This window comes from Eptatretus burgeri, chromosome 6 (assembly GCF_056783735.1).
Source record: "Eptatretus burgeri isolate ZD-2024b chromosome 6, Ebu_testis_v1, whole genome shotgun sequence".
Classification (NCBI taxonomy): domain Eukaryota; kingdom Metazoa; phylum Chordata; class Myxini; order Myxiniformes; family Myxinidae; genus Eptatretus; species Eptatretus burgeri.
This window is the reverse complement of record NC_140966.1, coordinates 63,500,076-63,522,186: the sequence shown is the minus strand read 5'-3', so window position 1 is coordinate 63,522,186 and position 22,111 is coordinate 63,500,076. Positions and strand designations below refer to the sequence as shown.

At 36.0% G+C, this 22,111-nt stretch overlaps 1 protein-coding gene across 2 annotated transcripts in view; it reads left to right on the top strand.

The window, feature by feature from the left end:
* The window catches only part of DCXR (dicarbonyl and L-xylulose reductase), a 47,022-nt gene that overhangs the window by 15,477 nt on the left and 9,434 nt on the right, over positions 1–22,111 (top strand). For both annotated transcript variants that reach the window (XM_085885368.1, XM_085885367.1), the window contains exons 5-6: positions 1,804–1,903; positions 2,197–2,261. In XM_085885368.1, the coding sequence (XP_085741494.1) occupies positions 1,804–1,903; positions 2,197–2,261 (165 nt within the window). The remainder of the gene's footprint in view (positions 1–1,803; positions 1,904–2,196; positions 2,262–22,111) is intronic.

The following is a 22,111-nucleotide window of genomic DNA, read 5'->3' as shown; positions in this document are numbered from 1 at the left end:
AAGGTGTGGAGTGCGTGCTGCCGTGAGGGAATAGCATTGTCTCATTTAGATGGTAGATAGGGTAGGACGTCTCATCCCTATGTTCGTTCCTATTCTGTGAACTAGGCAAATGCAGACTGCAGAGGGTGGTATGCATGTCTCCCGCTCACCTACAACAAGGGGAGGAAAGGAGAAGAGGGGGGTAGGGTGGGGGGTGGGGAATGGCCCTTCCCAGTTGTCTATCAGTGAGTGGGAGGCAGGTGTTAGACCGTTTCCGATCCTTGATTCGTTGGCCGTATCCAGATATTGATTAAACGCGGGGGAAGGACGGAGACATAGCTGCTTCAGGGGAATGCAATTATTAGTTGAGTGCCATCAGTCGGGGGAGAGGAGGGATGGCAAAAGAGGCGCATGCATGCCCTTAGCTCGCCCTCTTGCCTCTTGCGCCCTCTCTCTTCCCTGTTCTTTCCTTGGGACATGGTGTAGCCATTCTAGGACAGATGCACACTCTGCTTCTGCTCATCACATCCTTTTGTAATGTCTGTGCAAGTCTTTTGTGTGTAGCTCTCGTGGACATTTTTTGGTGTAACGACAACAATTCAAACATGATACTAGATCGGCACTCGGTGAAGTGCATACCTCCGTCAGGCTGAAGTTTACTTTTTTGTAGCCCATTAATAGGCCGGATCTGTATCCGGACCTGAATCAAAATGGAATTGGCTTGTTCTTGTCATGTACCAAACTCGTCCACCATAACACATAACAGTTTTGTCATTGATTTACAACTTTTTGAGATGTTCTGCTATATATTGTTTTTTGGCCTAATCTCTCAGTGGTGAAGAATCACTTTTTTTGAATGCTAGTGTCTGGATCTGGATCTTCACCAAAATCTAATCAATTCCTCCTTGTCACTCTCCCCCACCTGTCTGCCAAATTTCGTGCCAATCCGTCCAAAACTTTTTGAGATTTCCTGCTCACAGGAAGACAAACAATATAACATCTCTCCACCGTTGGTGGTAGAGCTAAAGACAGTTAGAAAAGTGTATTGGACCACTTGCATGCTGCAGTGCCTTGGGGGCTCGATGGAACCCCATTCAGACCAAGGAGGGACAGTGTGGTTCCTCACGAGGTGTCCTCCGGCTTGAACTTGGAGAGGGGACATAAGCATTCCCGGGGGAATGCATCATCAGGAGGGTGCCCACCGGGCTTGCGTGAGCATGGAGCGAGCTGTATGGTGCAGACTGTTGAGGGAGAAAGAGAACAGAACTGTGGCCACATTGGGGTGGAGACCGTCTGCTACCTGGTCATGCTCCTGTTCTGAAAATGTGGCATTGCTGGGTTTCCCCAACACATGATGGCTCTCGCTGCCCACCGGGCTTGCGTGGATGAGGCATGTTATGGGTGAAAAAGACGAGGTGGCCGCAATCTTCCACACCACACAGAAAGGGACGTACATGCTATTTCCTTCTTTTTATTCTGCCCTGCACTCATTATATTTCCTGCCTCCCCTTGCTTTCCCCTGTGTTGCCAAACCCGTGGCCAGAGGTTGTACTCAGAGTTGTTATACGTCGTCTTGTGTTTGGCTCCTTTGCAAAGCCATGCCATCGTATTTGTGTCGGATTTTTTACCTGAACTTCATAACCCTTGCATGTTTAGTGAAACCACTGTTTTGTACTTTATGAATCATTATTATCCCCACGCTTTTGAAAAAAAATGGGATATTGTAATCGGCACTGTCTGTCTGTTACGTTATCTCCTCCTAAATGGTTGGGCAGAAATTCACCAAACTTATTTCAAGATATTTTCCCCTTTGACTATTACCAGCTTGTGGCCCGTGGAATGAGAGACAAAGGTAGTGGTGGAGCAATCGTCAATGTTTCCAGTGTCGCCTCTCAGCGTGCTTTGCAGAACCACACGGCTTACTGTCTGTATCCCCATTTTATTTTTTCAATGTATTCTTATTGATATTTCTCTAACCATTTATTTTTCTTTTTATTTGCATCGAATTGTCCCAAAAATGTACATTAAATATTATTTTGAGTGCAGCTTGAGTCTTGGATGACAGTTTCAACCATTGTTTTGATTTGAGAGACCGATGACCTGTATCTCATGATGTAGTTTTATAAATGATTGAGTCTTGGTATATGCTGTTTTGGAATGTGAAAAATTTGTTTTTCCTCTGATGTGACTGATTACTTGATCTTTTCAATGGTCTAGGTTCCAGCAAAGGTGCCTTGGATATGTTGACTAAAGTAATGGCATTGGAGTTGGCACCATATAAGGTGAGCTGTTGCTTTGATCTTTATATGTTCAGGCTCCCCCTAACAAACGGACGCCAACATTGTCAGATTGAATGAAAACCCGTCATTCTTGTTACAAAAACAGCTAAAATTGATGAAAAAGCGGACGAAATTGAAACCGACACCAATTACGGCCGCAATAGCAAATATAACCGAAACCAACATGTTTATTCTACACGCAAGAATGGTCGTGACGGAAACAAGAATGGACAATCCCGAAATGGAACGGTGGGGAATGGAAGCAACATCGGTTATTTCCGTCGCGAAACGGCGGAGACCGAAGCGAAAGCGATTCATTCTGGTTACCATAACGTGGAAAACGTGGCTTGAAAAGTTCTTGAAGTCATGGTAAGTTAACTTTAACGTAGTCTGCCTTGAATATATCATGTCTGTTAATGAAAACCCATTTATGGTACGGGATATTATACAAGCAGCGATAAATGCGCCCTCTTGACTTAATGTGTGGCTGACATTTCGTGTAATTCGTGCCCCCGTCCCGCAGCGATCAGTGACGATTGATCGTTTATATTTGCAAGAGGTAAAATTTGTTAGTAATAATAAATTGCAAATTCCAATAAAATAACAAAGTTAATATGAAGTAAAAACTGTAAAAAGATCCCAAACATGATCCCCTATGTTGAACTGGGCATACACAACTAGCGATCCTTCACTCTGGGGGCTCGAAATACAGGCAAACCAAACATTATCATCACAACAAAATTCGGTTTAATAAATTGTTAAAACTACATCAGGTACTACCCACTATATATTATCTATATTTAATTTATGTTCGAGGCACAAGCACTAAAAATTTACATACCGTAACAGGTCGTTCTACTGCAGTAGGGTAAGAATACTGATTCTGGCTCACTTTTCCCCATGTAAATGAATGGGGGATTTTCAGCGATTTATATTTTTTTTCCCTAAAAATAAACCCCCTTTTTATCCCAAGGTATATTTATTTGTCTCCCCTTTTAACCTGGAGGTTGAACCTCATTGAATTGAACAGCTCACTCATTGAACCTATAAAGATTTGTTCATTCTCAAATTCCTTCAATAGTTTAATTTTCTTTGCACAATAATCCCCATCTAAAATATTGACAAACAAAACATTTGAATCTTTATATTTTTTAAGATACCCCATTTGTGCCATTACGAAATGATAAACTTCTCTTAATGCTCTTGTTTGACCACCTCCTGAGCCACATATCATTTTGAGATTATAGTAAATTGTTTTTCATTGTTCAATTGATAACCATCAAAGTTTTCAGTCCATTCAAGGATATTCATTTTTTCTTTACATCCTCTAACTTACTAGTTTTTAAATTAATTAAACTTATTTGTTTTATTTACCTTTGTTTTAGTTATTTTTTCAATAAGACTTATTTGATATTTTTCACATTCATTATGTTTTCCATTTATATACCAAGACTGAGATTTTCTCTACTCTTTAGTTTGATTAATACTTGGTTTAACCATTTATATATTGTGAAAAAACGTGGCCGTAGCTCTTTAAAACCCTAACCCATCTTCCCATCGTTAAAACATAATCTATTTTATACACTCTATCATACAATATCCATATGGAACACAATCTATTCCATTATCTAAAATAAATCTCTTATCATCAAAGGCTCCTAATGCCTTTTTATTTACTTCTTCACTATATATGTTATGTTTATAACTTCTTATTGTATTCATTTTCCTATATTCTTCTTTCTTATTCATCAAACAATTATAATAATTTCTAAAAGTTATTGATTTCTTTATTACATATTTCTTTATTCCCTTTAACCTCTTATCAATCTGTTCACCATACTTGTAAGCATATGCCTTTGCTCTCAATCCAATAAACTCACTCATTACTTTTCCACCCAACTCATCCTTAAACTTACCAATAACCTTTTCATTCTTTTTGGAAAATAACTCACTCTTCTTGCTGAAATTACTTGTATCATATAGCTCAATATTTTTCTTCATATCTTCATAAACATCATCAGTTTTTATATCTAGGATAAAACTATCAGTATCCATATACAACAATGAAACATTTTCACCATACTCTTTCTTTAAGTCATTATACAAATAATCATACATCAATATCTTTGATAAATCAAGAACTGCTGTTCCAATATAAATTGGTTTATCCATTACAATACTTTCCTTTTTCATATGAATTGCAGAAAAGTTCTCTGAAAAAACCTCTTCTCTCTCAAAACTTGGTTTATTTATCAATCTCGAAGCTTCTTTCCAAGATGTTGCGAATCTAATGTTTTGCCTGTTTCTAACATTTTCCATAGTCTTTCCAAATACAGCATTATTCATTAATTTATAAAAGTCCCCTTCAAATTTTACTTTGTATTTGCTCTCATATCTGTATTGAATTGAATATACTTTTTCACCCAAGGACTTTGTTTAAATTTTAAAACTCTATGAATTTTAGCTACTCTCAATCCTTCTCTCAAAAACTGTTTTAAGCTTCTCTGATGCAAAACATATCCCTCTTTATCATAGAATGTTGTTAATAACTTTTCTGTTGATTTACCTTTAATATTAAAACTTTTATGATAATCACTTAACCATTCTTTCTTTGGAGTTTCTTTCTCACATGCAAAAGGAAGATCTTTATGCTTATTATGAAGATCACTCGGGTACCTCAAATCAACTTCAAAATAATAACCTTCTTCTTCGTCATTCAATTCCTCTTGAGAAGAAATAACAATATTCATCAAAGCCTTTTCATAATCCTTTTCTTCCACCCACTCTAATTTACCATAAGGCAGAGATTGAGACATTGCCCATCCATACAAATTATTAGCATCAAAATACATCAAATAATTACTATCTTTTTCACTATCATAATTTGGAAGATATTTATTATTTGCTTTAGCATATCTTTTTGAACATACTTGTGATATTCCACCTCTCTTGGACTTCTCAATCATCAAAAGCATATCCACATCACTGATTAAATCTATATCTTGTTTTGTCATTTTCAACATTGCACTCCAAGCTAAACCAGGAGCTGTGAAATAGTGGGCAGGATCTAATCCATAACAATTTTTATTATGACAGAGTGATCTAAAAGCTTCAAACACATCAGCTAACAATAAAACATCTGTTTTTAGATATAAATCGTGATATTCTCCAAGGTTCTTTATCTTAAATATTTTCCATATTTCTTGTGCGTGTTTATATTCCTTATCACTTATCTCTTCTTCATAAAGGTTATTATAGAAACTTTCTTTTGAAGGAAGTTGTGTTTCTTTAAATCTCATAAATGAATCCATATAATCATAAGGATAAATTCCCTTACTTGTAAGAATTTTCTCTTTACTTTGAATTTCATTCCTTGTTTGAATTTCCTCTCTCGTAAGAATTCCTTCTTTAATCAGAATTTCATCTTTAATCTGAATTTCCTCTTTAGTGAGAATTTCCTCTTTTGGAAAGAATGAATTAAGATTTGGAAAAGAGTCTGTGGAGCTTAGATTTGATGCGAGGTAGGCTAGTGGTGTTCCCATAAACTTGTAAGAATCTAAAAACCTAATACGAGTTATAGGTTTTGTGAATATCATTTTTGAAAATGAAATATACTTTTGACTTGTGTTTGTTATAGCAGAAATATTCCCTGGTGTTTTTGAAAGTTCATTTATAAATAGATGTGTATCATAGTTGGCGCTGTTGTGAAGAAAGACTGGAATAAAAGAAGGTAATTTATAATTAAGATTACAACAGGAATGAGCGGGACCTCTATATTTACCAGTAAGATGACAATGGTCTCTAACTTTAAACTCCTTAATTTCCCCTCACAAATATGACAGATATTGTTCATTCTAAATTCTATTTTTTCTTCTTTGGTTAATTTCATCGGTTCATTTGTTTCTTTCATTAATTTAGTGAGTCTTATACAATCCTTTTCTAATCGTTTTACAAACTCTTGTGAAGCATTTTTTCCACGATAATGTTCAAGTTTGTTATACTTTTCTCCAACAGATGATTTGATATAATAACAAAAACCACAAGGAATATGTTTTTGATATTTATTTGTATATGGTTCTTTTGGATTAGGAGAAGCAGTATTTATCTTTTTAAGGATACATTCAAAATCAGCGTATATCACAAATGGGTGCATGATAGATTTATTATAATCTTCAAAATAAATCTTTTCACCAGGTTTAGGCATTGTAATTACAGCTGATTTATGATTACTACAATATTTTGAATGTTGTTCTAATCGTTCTTTTGTATGAAATGAATTAAGACATCGCTTACAAGGATATATTTTGTTTGCTGTTCTGAATACCTGAGAAGAGATTAATCTTGATAAATTATTGATGTATGTGTAATGTGAATTCTTTCCAACACTAAAATATAAAAGGTCAATGTGTGTTTCTTCATTTTTATAGTTGTTTGAAATTTTTTAATATTTGAACTTTGTTTGTATCCGTTAATCCATATACATTAATAGAAAGATTATTCTTTTTCTCAAATTTAGGAATATCTGTTAGTGGCATTGGGAATTTAAAATCTTTAATGTCCAAGGTATTCTCATATTTCATATATTGTTTTACTCTTTCTGAATTACATTTTGGTGGATGTAAGTGAGCAAGAACAGACCAGAGAAAACATTTATTATCATTGTTCTTAATATTAACAACTGCCTTCTTTAGTTTTATTTCTTTTGGTAATTCAATATAAGAAGAAGCTTTAAGAGGGTTTGATTTTAGAATGTGTATATCGAAAAAGATGATTTTTTTAATATTGAATCCACTTCCTACCACTGTATTATCAACATCCTCCTCTTGTCTTGATAGTTCTTCATAAACCCCACTATTCAAAAAATCTTGAAATGTTGTTATAAAATGAAGATCTGTTCTCATATAAGGAGTTTGTTCTTCATCTTGTCTTTTCATATTCATTTTCACTCCCATATAAAACTTTAAAGTTTTTATTTCTTTTAATGTCTTTTTAATAAATTTTTCAACATCGGGTTTCACTATTTCAATTGATTCAGCTATTGATGATGGACCGGGTTCTCCAAATTGAAAAATCCTTATTTTTATATGCCCTTTAAATGCCTCATCAGTGTTTTTAATATAATAGTCTCCCTTTACTTTAAACTCATTTTTCTTGTGTTTTTGTGATTGAAGATGTTGATTATAACTACTCTTCAAAACATCCTTTGAACAGATATCACAATGTTTTCTTTCCAACTCAAGAGGAGATATTTGATGAAATAGATTAAATGTGTGTTTGTTGGTTCGGAGGTGTTTTCTATAATGTTTATATTCGTGATTACAAACATCGCAGTACGTTGTATTCACCATATTTATAAGAATAAAACTTTGCTTGAACTAAAATTTTCTTGATGAAAATTTCGTTTAATTATAGGTGAATCTGTGCTTAAAAACATTTTATCCTCCAACTTTTCACTTAATAAATACAATGTTTCAAGACACAAAAGACAAGTTTCAATCAATCTCTTCATCTGTTAAAGATACTGAGAAATATGTCAAGGATGTAAAATTGAACAAAGATAAATATAACAACTATTGGATAAAAACTATTATGGTAAATAATATGAGTTCTTCAATTTCCTTCAGTGGAAGGGCTTTTAGTATACCTGGTAGAACATCAATTAAAGTATCTCTAACAAAAGTTTCTCCTCTCCTTCTAGTAATATATTCAAAACTAGAAAAAGCAATGAAACAAGAAAAAGTATCAAAGAACAAAAACCTTATGGATGAAGCTTTAGAAAGAAAAAGATAAGACCATCTGTAATATGCAAGGAGAAATTTGTATTTTTTCAACAACCCTAAAGATGTAAATCTTGATGAAATAAAGGATGTTAATATATCAGGTGAAATGACATTTCGTTCAATAGTAGTTAACGATAATTTTAAAATTACCTTTAATATAAAAAATGTTGTCGTTGAATCTGATAATGAAAAAAAAAGTATATCGATATCGATGGTAATATACAACTGAAAGTATAGATGAATTTTAGTTTAAGTAAAGTTTTACTTTATAAATATGCTAGACTTTCCTGATTCACCATATGACAAATTTGAGAATTGTCCTGCGTGTGAAAGACAGGGATTAAACACAGAGTCAAAAGCCTATAAACAATGTATATTCTGTGATTATCTTCTAATTAATGATAATAAAAAATATAAAAAGGAAAATAATTCTTTTAGATTTACACCAAAAATGAATTACTTTACAAGATTGATTAGAGAAATGAATGTAAAGTATGAGGATGATAACACACCTTTCCTTACAAGGGAAGAAACTGAGCATTATAAGAGAAATGTTCAAAGGATTGTTGTTGTATATTAATCATGGATGTAATTTTCAGGGAAATATCAACACAAGATATTGTATAAATAAAATAATGGATTATCTTGAAATTAAACCTGAACTTAGGATAAAATATAGAGTTTCTAAAAAGCTAATAATAAATTAAATAACCTGTTTTTCAAATATATAAATGAATGATTTTTTACCTATTTGGGAAAATAAGATAAAATTTAACAACCATAAAAATCTCTCCCAAATTCATTAAGATGTCTCATAGTTGGTTCAAGTGGATGTGGAAAAACCTGCTTACTTTTAAAAATGCTCCTCACTCCCAACTTTTTAGATTATGATAATTTAATAATTTTCACAAAGTCGAGTTTTCAACCAGAGTATCAACTACTCTCACAAGGTTTTAATGCTGGTCTTCAAAAAGAAGATATAATAGGTTTATTTAAACGTCAAAAAAACCTAAATGATTATAACATTGAAGATATAATTCAACTATTTTGTGATACACAGAGATGTAAAAAGAAATCAAATCTTATAACTTGTATTCTTAGTGATAATACGGATGATATACCGTCTCCCCAAGATTTGGATAAATCAAAAAAGAACCTCGTTATCTTTGATGATTGTGTTAATGAGAGAAACCAAACGGTAATGGACAGCTACTACACAAGAGGGAGACATTCTTCTTGTAATTGTATTTATCTTAGTCAATCATACTTTCAACTTCCTCGTCGTTCCATCAGAAACAATGCTAATAATCGTCTTATGAAAGAACAGGGTGATGAACCAAAAAATATTATTATAAACATTCAAAAACATACTTCAAAATCAACGATTAAAGTTAAAAATAACTACAAGGTTGATTTCACAATTGATAATTCATTTAGAGAGTTATTAGGTTTCTCCTCAAAAAAGATTGAAACTAATGGGACGTTTTACAGTGATAATGTCATTCAAATATCCTCAGGAATAAATTCGGTGTTAATTCACTGTGATTTGATTGATGGTGCTTATAATGATGGATTAAAAACAAATACAATATTTTCATTCAGCGCATACTCAACCCCAATTGGTTATAAATTCAATATGGAGCCTAAAAATTTGGTTTATCTACCTGTGTCAGGAAAAACCATACACAGAGTAAATTTTAGGATAACCGACCAAGATAATCGTGTGATCTCTTTTAATGGAGAAGTTATATCCATCAGAATTCACCTACGTGAAGTTTTTCAATAAATAAATACGATGGTTATTGTGAGGAAGCACGAGTTGGGAAAATATAAAATAATTACAGGGGATGGGATGTTCCTTTCCCGTACTACAAGGGTGAAGGTATGTATCTTGGTAGAGGATACTATAAACCTAAGAGACAAAGGGGTGTCGGACATCAATTTAGAGGAGATGGGATAATTGATACTCTCATGGGTATTGGTTCAACTATTCTTAAACATAAAGACCTAATTGGTTCAACTGCTTCTGCTGTGGGAAATGTAGCAGGTGCTGTAAAGAGTATAAAAGATGCTCAGAAAGAATCTCATAAATTACAAGCAATAAAAGAAATTAAGAAAGGTAAAACTCAGTTGTCCCCCAAGAACGACAGAAAATAATTCAAATACTTGGATCAGGGTTTCAAAAGTTTTAACATCTTTTTTCCTAAATAAATACAAGTATGGAAGCAATTGATAGTATCTATGATTTGGATGATACTATTATTATCTCAAACTCCACTAAAAAGAAGATTACTTCAAGGTAAATGCAATAACTGGAACAGACTGGAATACAAATGGTACAAAAAGTTTTGAAATAAATAATCAACAAACCTATTTGAATCTCTCCGAAAGTTTCTTGTTGTGTAAATTTAAATTCACTAAGGCTGGGAATAACACAAACGCTACACTTGTAAATGATTTCTTCTGGAAAATGTTTGATAGTGTGCGATTGTATATTGGAACACAAGAAGTTGAAGCGGTTGATTATGTCTCTGCTGTATCTGAAATGATGAAATTTACACTCTATACATTCAGTGATAGAATGGGAAAGGGGTCTGTCGAAGGTTTTATTCCTGATATGTCAACGGGAACAAACACAGACCCTGGGTATACTCAAAGGAAAGGAATGTATAATGATGATACAAAAGCAGAAAATAGTTTTACTGTGGCAGTTCCTCTTAAAGGTATATTTGGATTTTGTGATTATGATAAAGTTCTGTATGGTCTTAAAATTAGATTTCAACTACAAAGGAATGATAATGAAAATAGATTGCTTTTGGTGTTGGTAATGCTTTTGGTGATCAGAATAAATTTGTAATTGAGGAGATGAGTTGGTATATCAGTGAATATACTCCTAATCTTAAAACAGAAGAGATGTTGAATCGAAGACTTAACTCAAAGAGACCACTCAGTGTATCATACCTCAAAGAAGATGTCAACACGTTAAACTCAATCAAACTACTTACACGTGGAATTTGGGTGTTCTGGAAGGAAAGCCACGATATCTGTGGATGATTTTTAAAAAGCCAGATGGTGATACTGCGACTGATAAGAATAATGCATTGAGTGATAATGCTAAGGTGAAACAACTTCGCGTTTCTCTAGATGGAACATTTTATCCACGAGATAGATTGGAAATTAATTGGGAAAAAATGATTTTGCTGAAGCATACAAGTCTTACCAAAAGGTGTGTGAAAGTAATGGAAATAAAGAACCTATTTTGGATATGACAGCATTTAAAAGTTTGTATACAATCTATACGTTTGACCTGAGCGCTCAAAAAGAAACTATAAAGTCTAATCGAGTGGATACTTCCCTATACATTGAAAGAGGAGAGAGTGAAGAAGTTGATACATATTGTTTGCTTTTGGAAGAAACAGAATTGCAGATTAATACAGATAATGGTGTGATGATTAGTCTCACATAATTTTTTGTTAAATAAATGAGTGGCAAAGTACCAACTGGGGTATATGTTAATCAAATCAATCTTCATAAACTATCATCTTGTGTTCAAAATCAAAAGCCTTGTACGATTAACGTTAATACAATTCAGAGAAAAGGAGCAGTAAGAATTGATGTTTTGCTCACAAGAGAACAGGTTAAAATCTTGAATGACACTGGCTCACTTAAAATTAAAATGACAAAACCAATGTTGAAAAAATATTCAATAAGAGACAGGAGTGGAGGATTTCTCCCATTTCTAATTCCTTTATTTGCTGGTTTAAGTGCGGTTGGAGCATTGACGGGTGGTATTTCAACAGCGGTCAAAACTGCCAACGAAAGGAAGGCTCAACTCCAGGCTCAAAAAGAATTGGAAAGACATAACAAAGAGTTGGAGAAACAAATTAGTGGAAGTGGTGTAATTGTAGATTTTGCTGAAAAACTTGAAGGTCTGCCTGATAAAGCGAGATTGTTAGTTGGAGATATGCTTTCTTCTATAGCACAAGCAGGTGTAAAATTAACGAAAAGAGGTAATGGATTATATCTTTCTAATAAATAAATGAGCATTGATGAGTGGTTGAAAGAATTTGGAAAGAATACAACATCAAATTTACAACTTGCCAAATATTGTAAGAAATTAAAAATTCATAATGTGGTTATTTGTATGAGAGATGAATTAACAAATGTGTCGAAACATACAAAGAATATTATTATGAACTTAGAAGATAATGATGGGAACGGTTCTCATTGGGTTTGTATTTTTAATAGTCAAGACAAATATTATTTTGATAGTTTTGGTCTTCCACCACCTGTTGAAGTCATAAAATTCTTACAGAATGGTGTTTATCAAACATTTCAAGTCCAAGAATTAAATTCCAAGTGTTGTGGTCAATTATGTCTATATGTGTTATTTCAACTCAACAAAAATAAAAAATTTTATGATATTATTTTTAATCTAATATAAATGACTTATGTTGGTAAAGATGGTTCTATCTTTGGTGTATCTCAAGAACTGGATATTGATTTATCAAATTATTACACAAAGGCACAGGCTGAACGATATAAATATAATATAAACAAAAATATTAACATGAAAAATGCTTATAAATTAAAAAATTATCCAAGCCCGACTGACGCGAATGACTTGGTGAGATTAAGCGATTTATCACAATATATATACTTAAATAAAACGGCTGTGTATTCTAAAGATACAGAAGTGTTGATATTATCTCCAGGTCATACAGAATTCACAGTTCGAATTAAAATAAATTTTTATAAAGAAGGGCGTATCGTTTGTATGAGAATAGAACAATGGGGTATGATATGAATGATTTAGGGTATAATTGGTCATTTAAAATTAACCTCGAAGACCTGGAACAATTAAATCAGTCTCGTAAGGAAGAATATTATCCACTTGGTATCGAGAATGAGTTTTGTGGAGCCACGATTAGTAAACAACAAATAAAAAGAATTTAATAAGGGTAAATATAATAATGGTTTTGCCCTTGTTTATCTCATGAAAACAGAAAAAACAGGATTATATATAATAAGTAAGGAAATACAAAATGATTTAACTATGGGAAGATGGGGAGGTGTTTCGTGCCATAATATTATTCTAACATATATTTCTAATACATAAATGACAGCAAGAAGGCTTCAAGAAAATTATCATTTCTGTGTTCAAGCATACCTTCAAGAAAAGGGTATTCGGTATTTTAATAAATATGTTCTACAACATAAGAATGAGGTATTTTCAATAAAAGATTGGCATTATGCTGATGTTGATAAACCGACAACTTTAGATTTAATTAGAATGTTAAATAATGAAAAAATTATAAGGTTAAGAAAAGGTAAGGCTCTTTTAGAAATTCAAAAGAAATTTTATTGGTATCCTGTTGTAAAAAAAATTATTTTGGATACAGGAATAACAAGAAATCCTGATGAATATATGTATAATATTCTATGGGGTGTAAACGATTCAAGTATAGTAAGGGATGAGGAAGGAGTTGAAGAAGAGAGGGAAGAGAGAGAAGGAGGAAAGAGAGAAGAGAGAGAGGGAGAAGAAAGAGAAGGAGGAAAAGGAGAAGAGAGAGAAGGAGGAAAAGGAGAAGAGAGAGAAGGAGGAAAGAGAGAATAGAGAGAGGGAGGAAAGAGAGAGAAGAGAGAGAGGGAGGAAAGAGAGAAGAGAGAGAGGGAGGAAAGAGAGAGAATGAATAAATATCAAAATATGGAAACCAGTGAGATTCAAAAAAGAATAGAGGTATTACAGAAAATAACTCAACCCACCGAGGAGGAAAACAAAGAATTGACAAGTCTATTTGCAATACTTTCGACAAGACTATTAGCATCGACAAGATATAGATTTTAATTCAAGTTTTTTCTTAAATAAATGGAGGAGATAGTGAAAGGCATTTCTAAGGATTCTTTATGTTTTAAAAATTAAGATTCAAATGTGCATGTTGGAAACTAAAAAAGGTTTTGCACTCTGCAGAAATTTTTCTCATAAATAAATAAGCTATTGTCTCAAATGTAAAAAGAAAACTAATACTAAAAATATTTCATATATTAAAAGTAAAAATAACAGGGTTATACAAAAAGGTATATGTTTGGTGTGTGGTTCAAAAAAAAAATCAATTTATCTCCAAACACAAACTCGGAGGAGATATACAAAAGTTTTTATCAGGAAGTAAATTTACAACTACTGGAATACCAGGGAATTACATCTTCCAGGTTATTCTTTCTGTGGTCCAGGCACAAACTTAGATAAAAGATTAGATGAGGCAGACAATCCTAAATCCTGGAGTAAACCAATCAATAGAGTTGATGAAGTGTGCATGAGACACGATATTGATTATGGGAATACCACAACGTTGGAAGAAAAGCATGAAGCCGATAGAGAAATGTTATATAATTTGTCTCTGATACAAAATCCAACCTTGAGAGAAAAAGTTGATAGGTTCATCGTGAAGAAGATGATTAGTGCTAAATTGAAACTTGGACTTGGAAATTCAAAAAACTTATAGGCTCTAATGATGCCATTAAGACTGAAGAGCAATTAGCTGATGAATTACATAAACCAATATTCACAAAGTTTCAGAGAAGGAAAGTTTATTCCAAGGAAGTTGATTATATCTGGTCTGCTGATTTGATTGAACTCAATAATGATAAGGGGTACAAGTATGCTTTAACCGTTATTGATTTGAGGAGTAGATATGCGTGGGTTGTCCCTTTAAAAAACAAAACAGGTAATACTCTTATGTTAGCTTTTCAACAGATATTTAATAAAAGTAGAGAAAACCTAAGAAATTGTGGACTGATGAGGGTAGAGAGTTTTATAACAAGACATTTATGAATTTTCTAAAAAATAACAGTATTACATTATACAGTACCTTTAATGAAGGGAAGGCAGTTGTTGTTGAACGTTTTAATCGTACCTTAAAAGAGAGACTATATAAAAAATTCACACAACTCGGTTCACAACAATGGTCATCTTTTATTCAGGATATTGTGGATAAGTATAATGACACGATTCACACGTCAACGAATATGAAGCCATCAGAAACATTTACAAAATTAAAATATGAAAAAGAGATTAATGTCAGAAAACCTAAGTTCAAAGTTGGTGATATCGTAAGAATATATAGGTGGAAATCTCATTTTGAAAAGGGTTTTACTGAACGATGGACGAAAGAACTTTTAAAATTGTTGATGTAATAGATACAGTTCCTTGGACTTATAAAATATATGATTTGGAAGGGGAAGAGATTTTAGGTTCATTTTATTCACAGGAATTACAAAAGACAAAACTAAGCAGATAATACACCTTTGTGGACACTAGAGGGACAAGTATATAATGTGTGTCAAGGGGGACGTTCTTAGATCTGTGAACCCCAAACACAGAATCCTCAACTGAATAGTCAAGGCTTAACTTTTGTTTGTGTGTGTGTGTGTGTAATGGGAGCAATAGGTTGGCGCTTCACTCCCTCCTACTATACACCGTTGTGGACACTTTCGAGGGCCAAGTCCGAGGTGTATAACAGTATATAATGTGTGTCAAGGGGACGTTCTTAGATCTGTGAACCCCAAACACAGAATCCTCAACTGAATAGTCAAGGCTTAACTTTTGTTTGTTGATGTGTATGTGTGTGTGTGTCCCAACCCTCACATTCAAAATCTCAACCCCAACCCTCACATTCAAAATCTCAACCCCAACTCAATCCTCGCCCAACACAATGTCTTTTTCAAAATGAGATTTTCACCTATATATATATATATTTTTACGTTTTTTTTTCTTCTTCCAATTCTGTCTTTTAAGGCTTTCAGGTTTGATGACGTAGAAAGGGGGAGTAAGCCTGCACTTTCTTCCCAGAACTTTCTTGATCTTGCTCCCATCAAGCACCATCCGACAAAGAACTACATCGATAGGTTTAGATCCCAAAGAGTGATAGCAACTCCAAAAGTCTCCAAAATATAAATAAATAAAATAATAATAAATAAATAAATAAATAAATAAAAGCCCCCAAAAAAGTTTCAAGTGTCCAACATAAACCCAACTTTCCAAGTCTTCAAGGTATAACCACATTCCCGTTGAGTTTCCAAGATATGTATCACATTGTGAGTTATCAATCCAGAACCCACATTTCAAGTATTCAAAGTAAAACCAACTTACAAAGTCTCTTAAGGATAACTCATTTACTGATTTTTTTTCAAAATTTGTGAGTCTCCAAGGTAGGACCCATATTTAGAACCATCTTGGCAGAACCCTTTTCCTGAGTCTCCAAGGTAGTTATTTAAACCATCAAGGCAGAACTCATTTACTGATTTTTTCAAAATTTGTGAGTCTCCAAGGTAGGCCCCATATTTAGAACCATCTTGGCAGAACCCTTTTCCTGAGTCTCCAAGGTAGTTATTAAAACCATCAAGGCAGAACTCATTTCTTGATTTTTTCAAAATTTGTGAGTCGTCAAGGTAGGCCCCATATTTAGAACCATCTTGGCAGAACCCTTTTCCTGAGTCTCCAAGGTAGTTATTTAAACCATCAAGGCAGAACTCATTTACTGATTTTTTCAAAATTTGTGAGTCTCCAAGGTAAAACTTGTATTCTGGCTCATCAAGGTATAACTTGTTCAGTGGGTATTGTCTTGATAACTCACAATGAGTACTATTGCTGTAAAACTCTTTTTCAGGATTTTGCTGGTCTCCAAGGTATAACTCTTTGGTTGGGTCATCAAGGACGAACTCGTTCTGTGGGTCTTGGTCGCTCATAAGGTCTTCAACCAAGCCAACAATTTCGCCCCAAGTTGTAGCAAAAGCAGTATTTTCATTTCGTATTTCAGACACAATTTCCTGTGAGAGAAAATAATAATGTATTAATTAAGTTATTTAATTATTAAATGAGTATGCTTCAATCAAAGTTTGAAAATAGGAAAATAAAAAATCTTACCTCAATAGATAAGAGGTTTGAATCCAGTTCATCAACTTGAAGGTTTAGTTCCATAGAAGACAGAGAGTTCCAAGGAACACCAAAGTCATCCCACTCAAGGTCTTCAACCAAGCCAACAATTTCCCCAAGTTGTAGCAAAAGCAGTATTTTCAGATACAATTTCCTGTGAGAGAAAATAATAATGTATTAATTAAGTTATTTAATTATTAAATGAGTATGCTTCAATCAAAGTTTGAAAATAGGAAAATAAAAAATCTTACCTCAATAGATAAGAGGTTTGAATCCAGTTCATCAACTTGAAGGTTTAGTTCCATAGAAGACAGAGAGTTTGAGACAAGCACACAGAACACCATTGCCAGCAAGAACAAATGTTTAAAATGGAGCCTGGGTTTGAAGCTTTTATAGAGAAAGACTGGTGGGTGTGGTTTCCTTTGGAAATTCCCTGGGCAAGCCTAGGCAAGCCTTCATTGGGAAATTTTTCAAAACCATAACATCCTGTAATTTTCTAGTGATTTCTTTGTGAGTCAGAGATGAACTGGAAATGATGTAAGAGTGGGCGGGGCTTAGCAAAAGTAGGCGGAGCTTAGGAAAAGTGGGCGTGGCTTAGAAAAATACCTCATGAAAAGTGGGCGGAGCTTAGCAAAAGTGGGCGGGGCTTAGGAAAAGTGGGCGTGGCTTAGAAAAAAATACCTTATGAAAAGTGGGCGGAGCTTAGCAAAAGTGGGCGGGGCTTAGGAAAAGTGGGCGTGGCTTAGAAAAAATACCTTATGAAAAGTGGGCGGAGCTTAGCAAAAGTGGGCGGGGCTTAGGAAAAGTGGGCGTGGCTTAGAAAAAATACCTTATGAAAAGTGGGCGGAGCTTAGCAAAAGTGGGCGGAGCTTAGGAAAAGTGGGCGTGGCTTAGAAAAATACCTTATGAAAAGTGGGCGGAGCTTAGCAAAAGTGGGCGGGGCTTAGCAAAAGTGGGCGGGGCTTAAAGAAAAGTGGGCGGGGCTTATTGAATACCTTGTGGAAAGTGGGCGGGGCTTAACAAAAGTGGGCGGGGCTTAAAGAAAAGTGGGCGGGGCTTAACAAAAAATAACCTGTGGCTCAGGAGGTGGTCAAACAAGAGCATTAAGAGAAGTTTATCATTTCGTAATGGCACAAATGGGGTATCTTAAAAAATATAAAGATTCAAATGTTTTGTTTGTCAATATTTTAGATGGGGATTATTGTGCAAAGAAAATTAAACTATTGAAGGAATTTGAGAATGAACAAATCTTTATAGGTTCAATGAGTGAGCTGTTCAATTCAATGAGGTTCAACCTCCAAGTTAAAAGGGGAGACAAATAAATATACCTTGGGATAAAAAGGGGGTTTATTTTTAGGGAAAAAAAATATAAATCGCTGAAAATCCCCCATTCATTTACATGGGGAAAAGTGAGCCAGAATCAGTATTCTTACCCTACTTACTGCATCCGCCATCTTGTTCCCACGACAGTAAACGGAATGAACTGCTTTTGTTTTGCTCTCGGACGTTTCGCGATGGAAATTAACCAATCTTGCTTCCGTTCCCCACCAATCTATTTCGGGATTGTCCGTTTTTTGTGTCCGTCATGACCGCTCTTGCGTGTAGAATAAATGTGTTGGTTTAAATTATATCTGCTATTGCGACCGTAATTACTGTGTTGTTTTCAATTTCAGCCACTTTTTCATCAATTTTAGCTGTTTTTTGTAACAAGAATGACGTGTTTTCATTCCGTCTGACAACGTTGGCGTCCGTTTGTTAGGGGGACCTGATGTTGCTTGCTGAAGTTCCGAGCATTGCCCGAGAAATTCAATGAAAACGTACTCGCTCGAGGCCTGAACACAGAGGTGTTGTAATAAACCTGTGTAAGGCAATCTTTTTAATAACAGGTGCACGTGCAAACACTTTCACTACATTTGTGTTGTTGACAAATCAAGACAACCTCAACATACGATCTTCACCATACACATTACTCGACTGCTCTTGGTAAAAGCCCAGGCAGTGTATCAGCAACATACTCTCTTGAGGCCCGAACACGGAGGTACTAAAATAAATCTGCATAAAGCAATCTTTTTTTAATAACAGGCACACACATGTGTAAACACTATATAGTCCGGGAGCCAACCGATCAAAATTAAAAAAAAATTGCCCGGTCTGCTATAAAATTTTTGTGTTGATTTTCATAAAGAGACACCCTTTGAGTATATGAAAAACAATGTTGGCAATGGTGAAACTCTTGCGCAACAACACAGTCAACACTTTTGCGAGCCCCCTCTGATAACAAAATGTTGGCAAAAGCGAAGATGTAGGATGGGGGTTGGGGTAATTCATATTGTCCTAAAATCATAACCACTAAACCTATATACACAAATGACCCCTCATATTAAAGAGGAGTTCATTTCCTATATCACAATTGGTGTAGATTTAACCTACCTACAATTGACAAGGTTATATGTCAAACAACAAAAGATTTATGTAACTCAGAAATGCTTGACTATCAATGGGGTCAGGAACAAGAACATACTTTTACATGCCATGGTTTTAAGGAAAATAAAATTAGAAATGGATTAACACAATATTGTGACATGAAACATCCTCTTCAGAGGAAGAGTCACTCTGAAACAACTCCACCACATGAACCTCTCTGACCAAGGCATATGCATGTCACTCAGCAAGGCACAGCAGCCTTTTTGCATGAACATCGTTTCAGACATTTGGATAATTTGCACATGCAAGACACCGTTTTGTCTATGTTTGGCTTGGCTGGCTTAGACATGAGAATTGGGACCAGTTTTCCATTGATAAGGGTTCTGCCAAATGTTGTGGCTGGGGGAAGTGCTCGGTCACTGAGATGTGCACGTCTATACAGAAGCAATTGATACAATGCTCTTAAAACAAGGAAGTAAAACGCATCTTCTGTTGCTGGCAGTGACCTAAGGTCTAATTTTGAAGAGACAAACATATGCTGCCTGAGGGTATCCAAACAGCTGAACCCTTTTTGGCCATGCAGAGCAGTCCAGTATACTCTGGCCTCATCAATGACACATTCTGTTGCTGCCATTTCACTATCTCTTCCAAAATCAACAAGGTGGGGAAGGTTTCCTATCAGTCCCAGAGAAACCTGTGCCGCTCTTCTTTTCACAGGAACACAGGCATCATCCCAACTGACTGGAAGAGGGGCCTTGTTGTCCCTCTCTGGAAAGGGAAGGGTGATCGCCAAGACTGCAACAACTACCGAGGGGTGACGCTGCTCTCAGTGCCGGGCAAGGTCTTTGCTCGGATAATTCTTGATAGGGTTCGCCACCATCTGCTTGAGCACCAGCGTCCAGAGCAGTCAGGCTTTACACCAAAGAGGTCAACGATTGACCGTATCCTTGCACTTCGTGTCCTCACCGAACGCAGACGAGAGTTTCGGCAGGGGCTGCTTGCAGCCTTTGTTGATCTCTGTAAAGCGTTCGATTCAGTGAATCGGGATGTCCTCTGGAGGATTCTTGGTCTTCGTGGGGTGCCACCGAAACTGATCGATCTGATGTCTGAACTCTACTCTGGTACTGAGAGTGCTGTGGAGTGTGGTGGTACCATCTCTGACTTATTTCCAGTTGTTACTGGAGTTCGTCAGGGATGTGTACTTGCCCCCACACTTTTCAGCACTTGTATGGACTGGATTTTAGGGAGGATATCGGAGAGATAAAGTTGCGGTGCATCGTTTGGCAATGTCAAGATCTCAGACCTTGATTTTGCAGATGATGCAGTCATCTTTGCGGAGACTTTAGACATCCTCTTGGGGGCCCTCGAGGTGCTGAATGAGGAGTCGGAGCCGTTGGGATTACGGATTTCTTGGGTCAAAACTAAGATCCAGGCTTTCGGTGACATCTTGGATGCTGCTGTCCTGTCTGTGTCTGTTTGTGGTGAGGATGTTGAGGTCGTGGATAGATTCACTTACCTTGGCAGTGATATTCATGTCTCCGCAGGTTGTGAGCCGGAGGTCAATAGACGTCTGGGTCGGGCCTGGGGAGTCATGGATTTACTGGATCATGGGGTGTGGCGCTGCCGGTACCTGTGCGGGAGGACGAAAGTCCGAGTCTTCAGGTCCTTGGTACTTCCAGTCTTGCTCTATGGGTGCGAGACTTGGACTTTGACCAAGGATCTGAGACGGAGACTTAATTCCTTTGGTACCAGGTCTCTTCGAAGAATCCTTGGCTATCGCTGGTCGGATTTTGAGTCCAACGAGCGGTTGCTGAGAGAGACTCGGATGAGATTTGTTACCTGCATAGTTCGTGAGCGTCAGCTGCGGCTGTATGGACATGTGGCTCGTTTTCCTGACGCTGATCCTGCTCACCAGATTCTCTCAGCGAGGGAGTCTCATGAGTGGAGGAGGCCAGTGGGCCGACCACGTGCCTCATGGTTGCAGCAGGTTGACCATCATCTCAAGGAGATGGGGATGGGCCTGGCATCTGCCTGGGGGATGGCCAGACGGAGGCCCCTGGAGTACCGGCGGAAAGTGGACGCAGCGACGCGCTGTTCTGGCACATGCTCCCATACCTGACCTGACCTCTTCTTTTCCCCTTCTGAATGGGTAGCTCACTGTGTCACATCCACACAACACATATGTGCACAGAAGTGTAGCTGCAACATCAAGAGGATTTTCTGGTACTTCTTGCTCAACACTTCTACCAGCTCATGAATAGGTAGGTATTGATTCTGCCGTTGTATCCAGAGTTCTTGCAATGTGTTCAAGCAGCAGAAGTGATATATACACAGCATAATTATGTCTGTATCTGTTGCATGCACAACAGCTCGATGGTGATCAAGATATTCCACACAATATGCAAGATGAGCAATAATCCTTGTGTCTGCCTCTTCATGTTCTTCACAAGGTAAGTCCAGAACTGAACTTGATGCTGATGTGATGGAAAGAGTGTGACCTTTGTTTTCCATCATACCACCAAGAATGATGGTCACTCCATCCGGAATAGCTTCAGGACTCTCACAAAGGGAAGTGCCAATGAAGTTCTGAAGATTTCCTTTATTTCTTGGATTCTTCATGAGTAAATTCCAGTCCGGAATTTCAAGACTCTTGGATGATGAGAATTGTCTTGCCTGGTCTGTCTGGTTTCTCCTCTGCTGCTCATCACCCTTCAAAG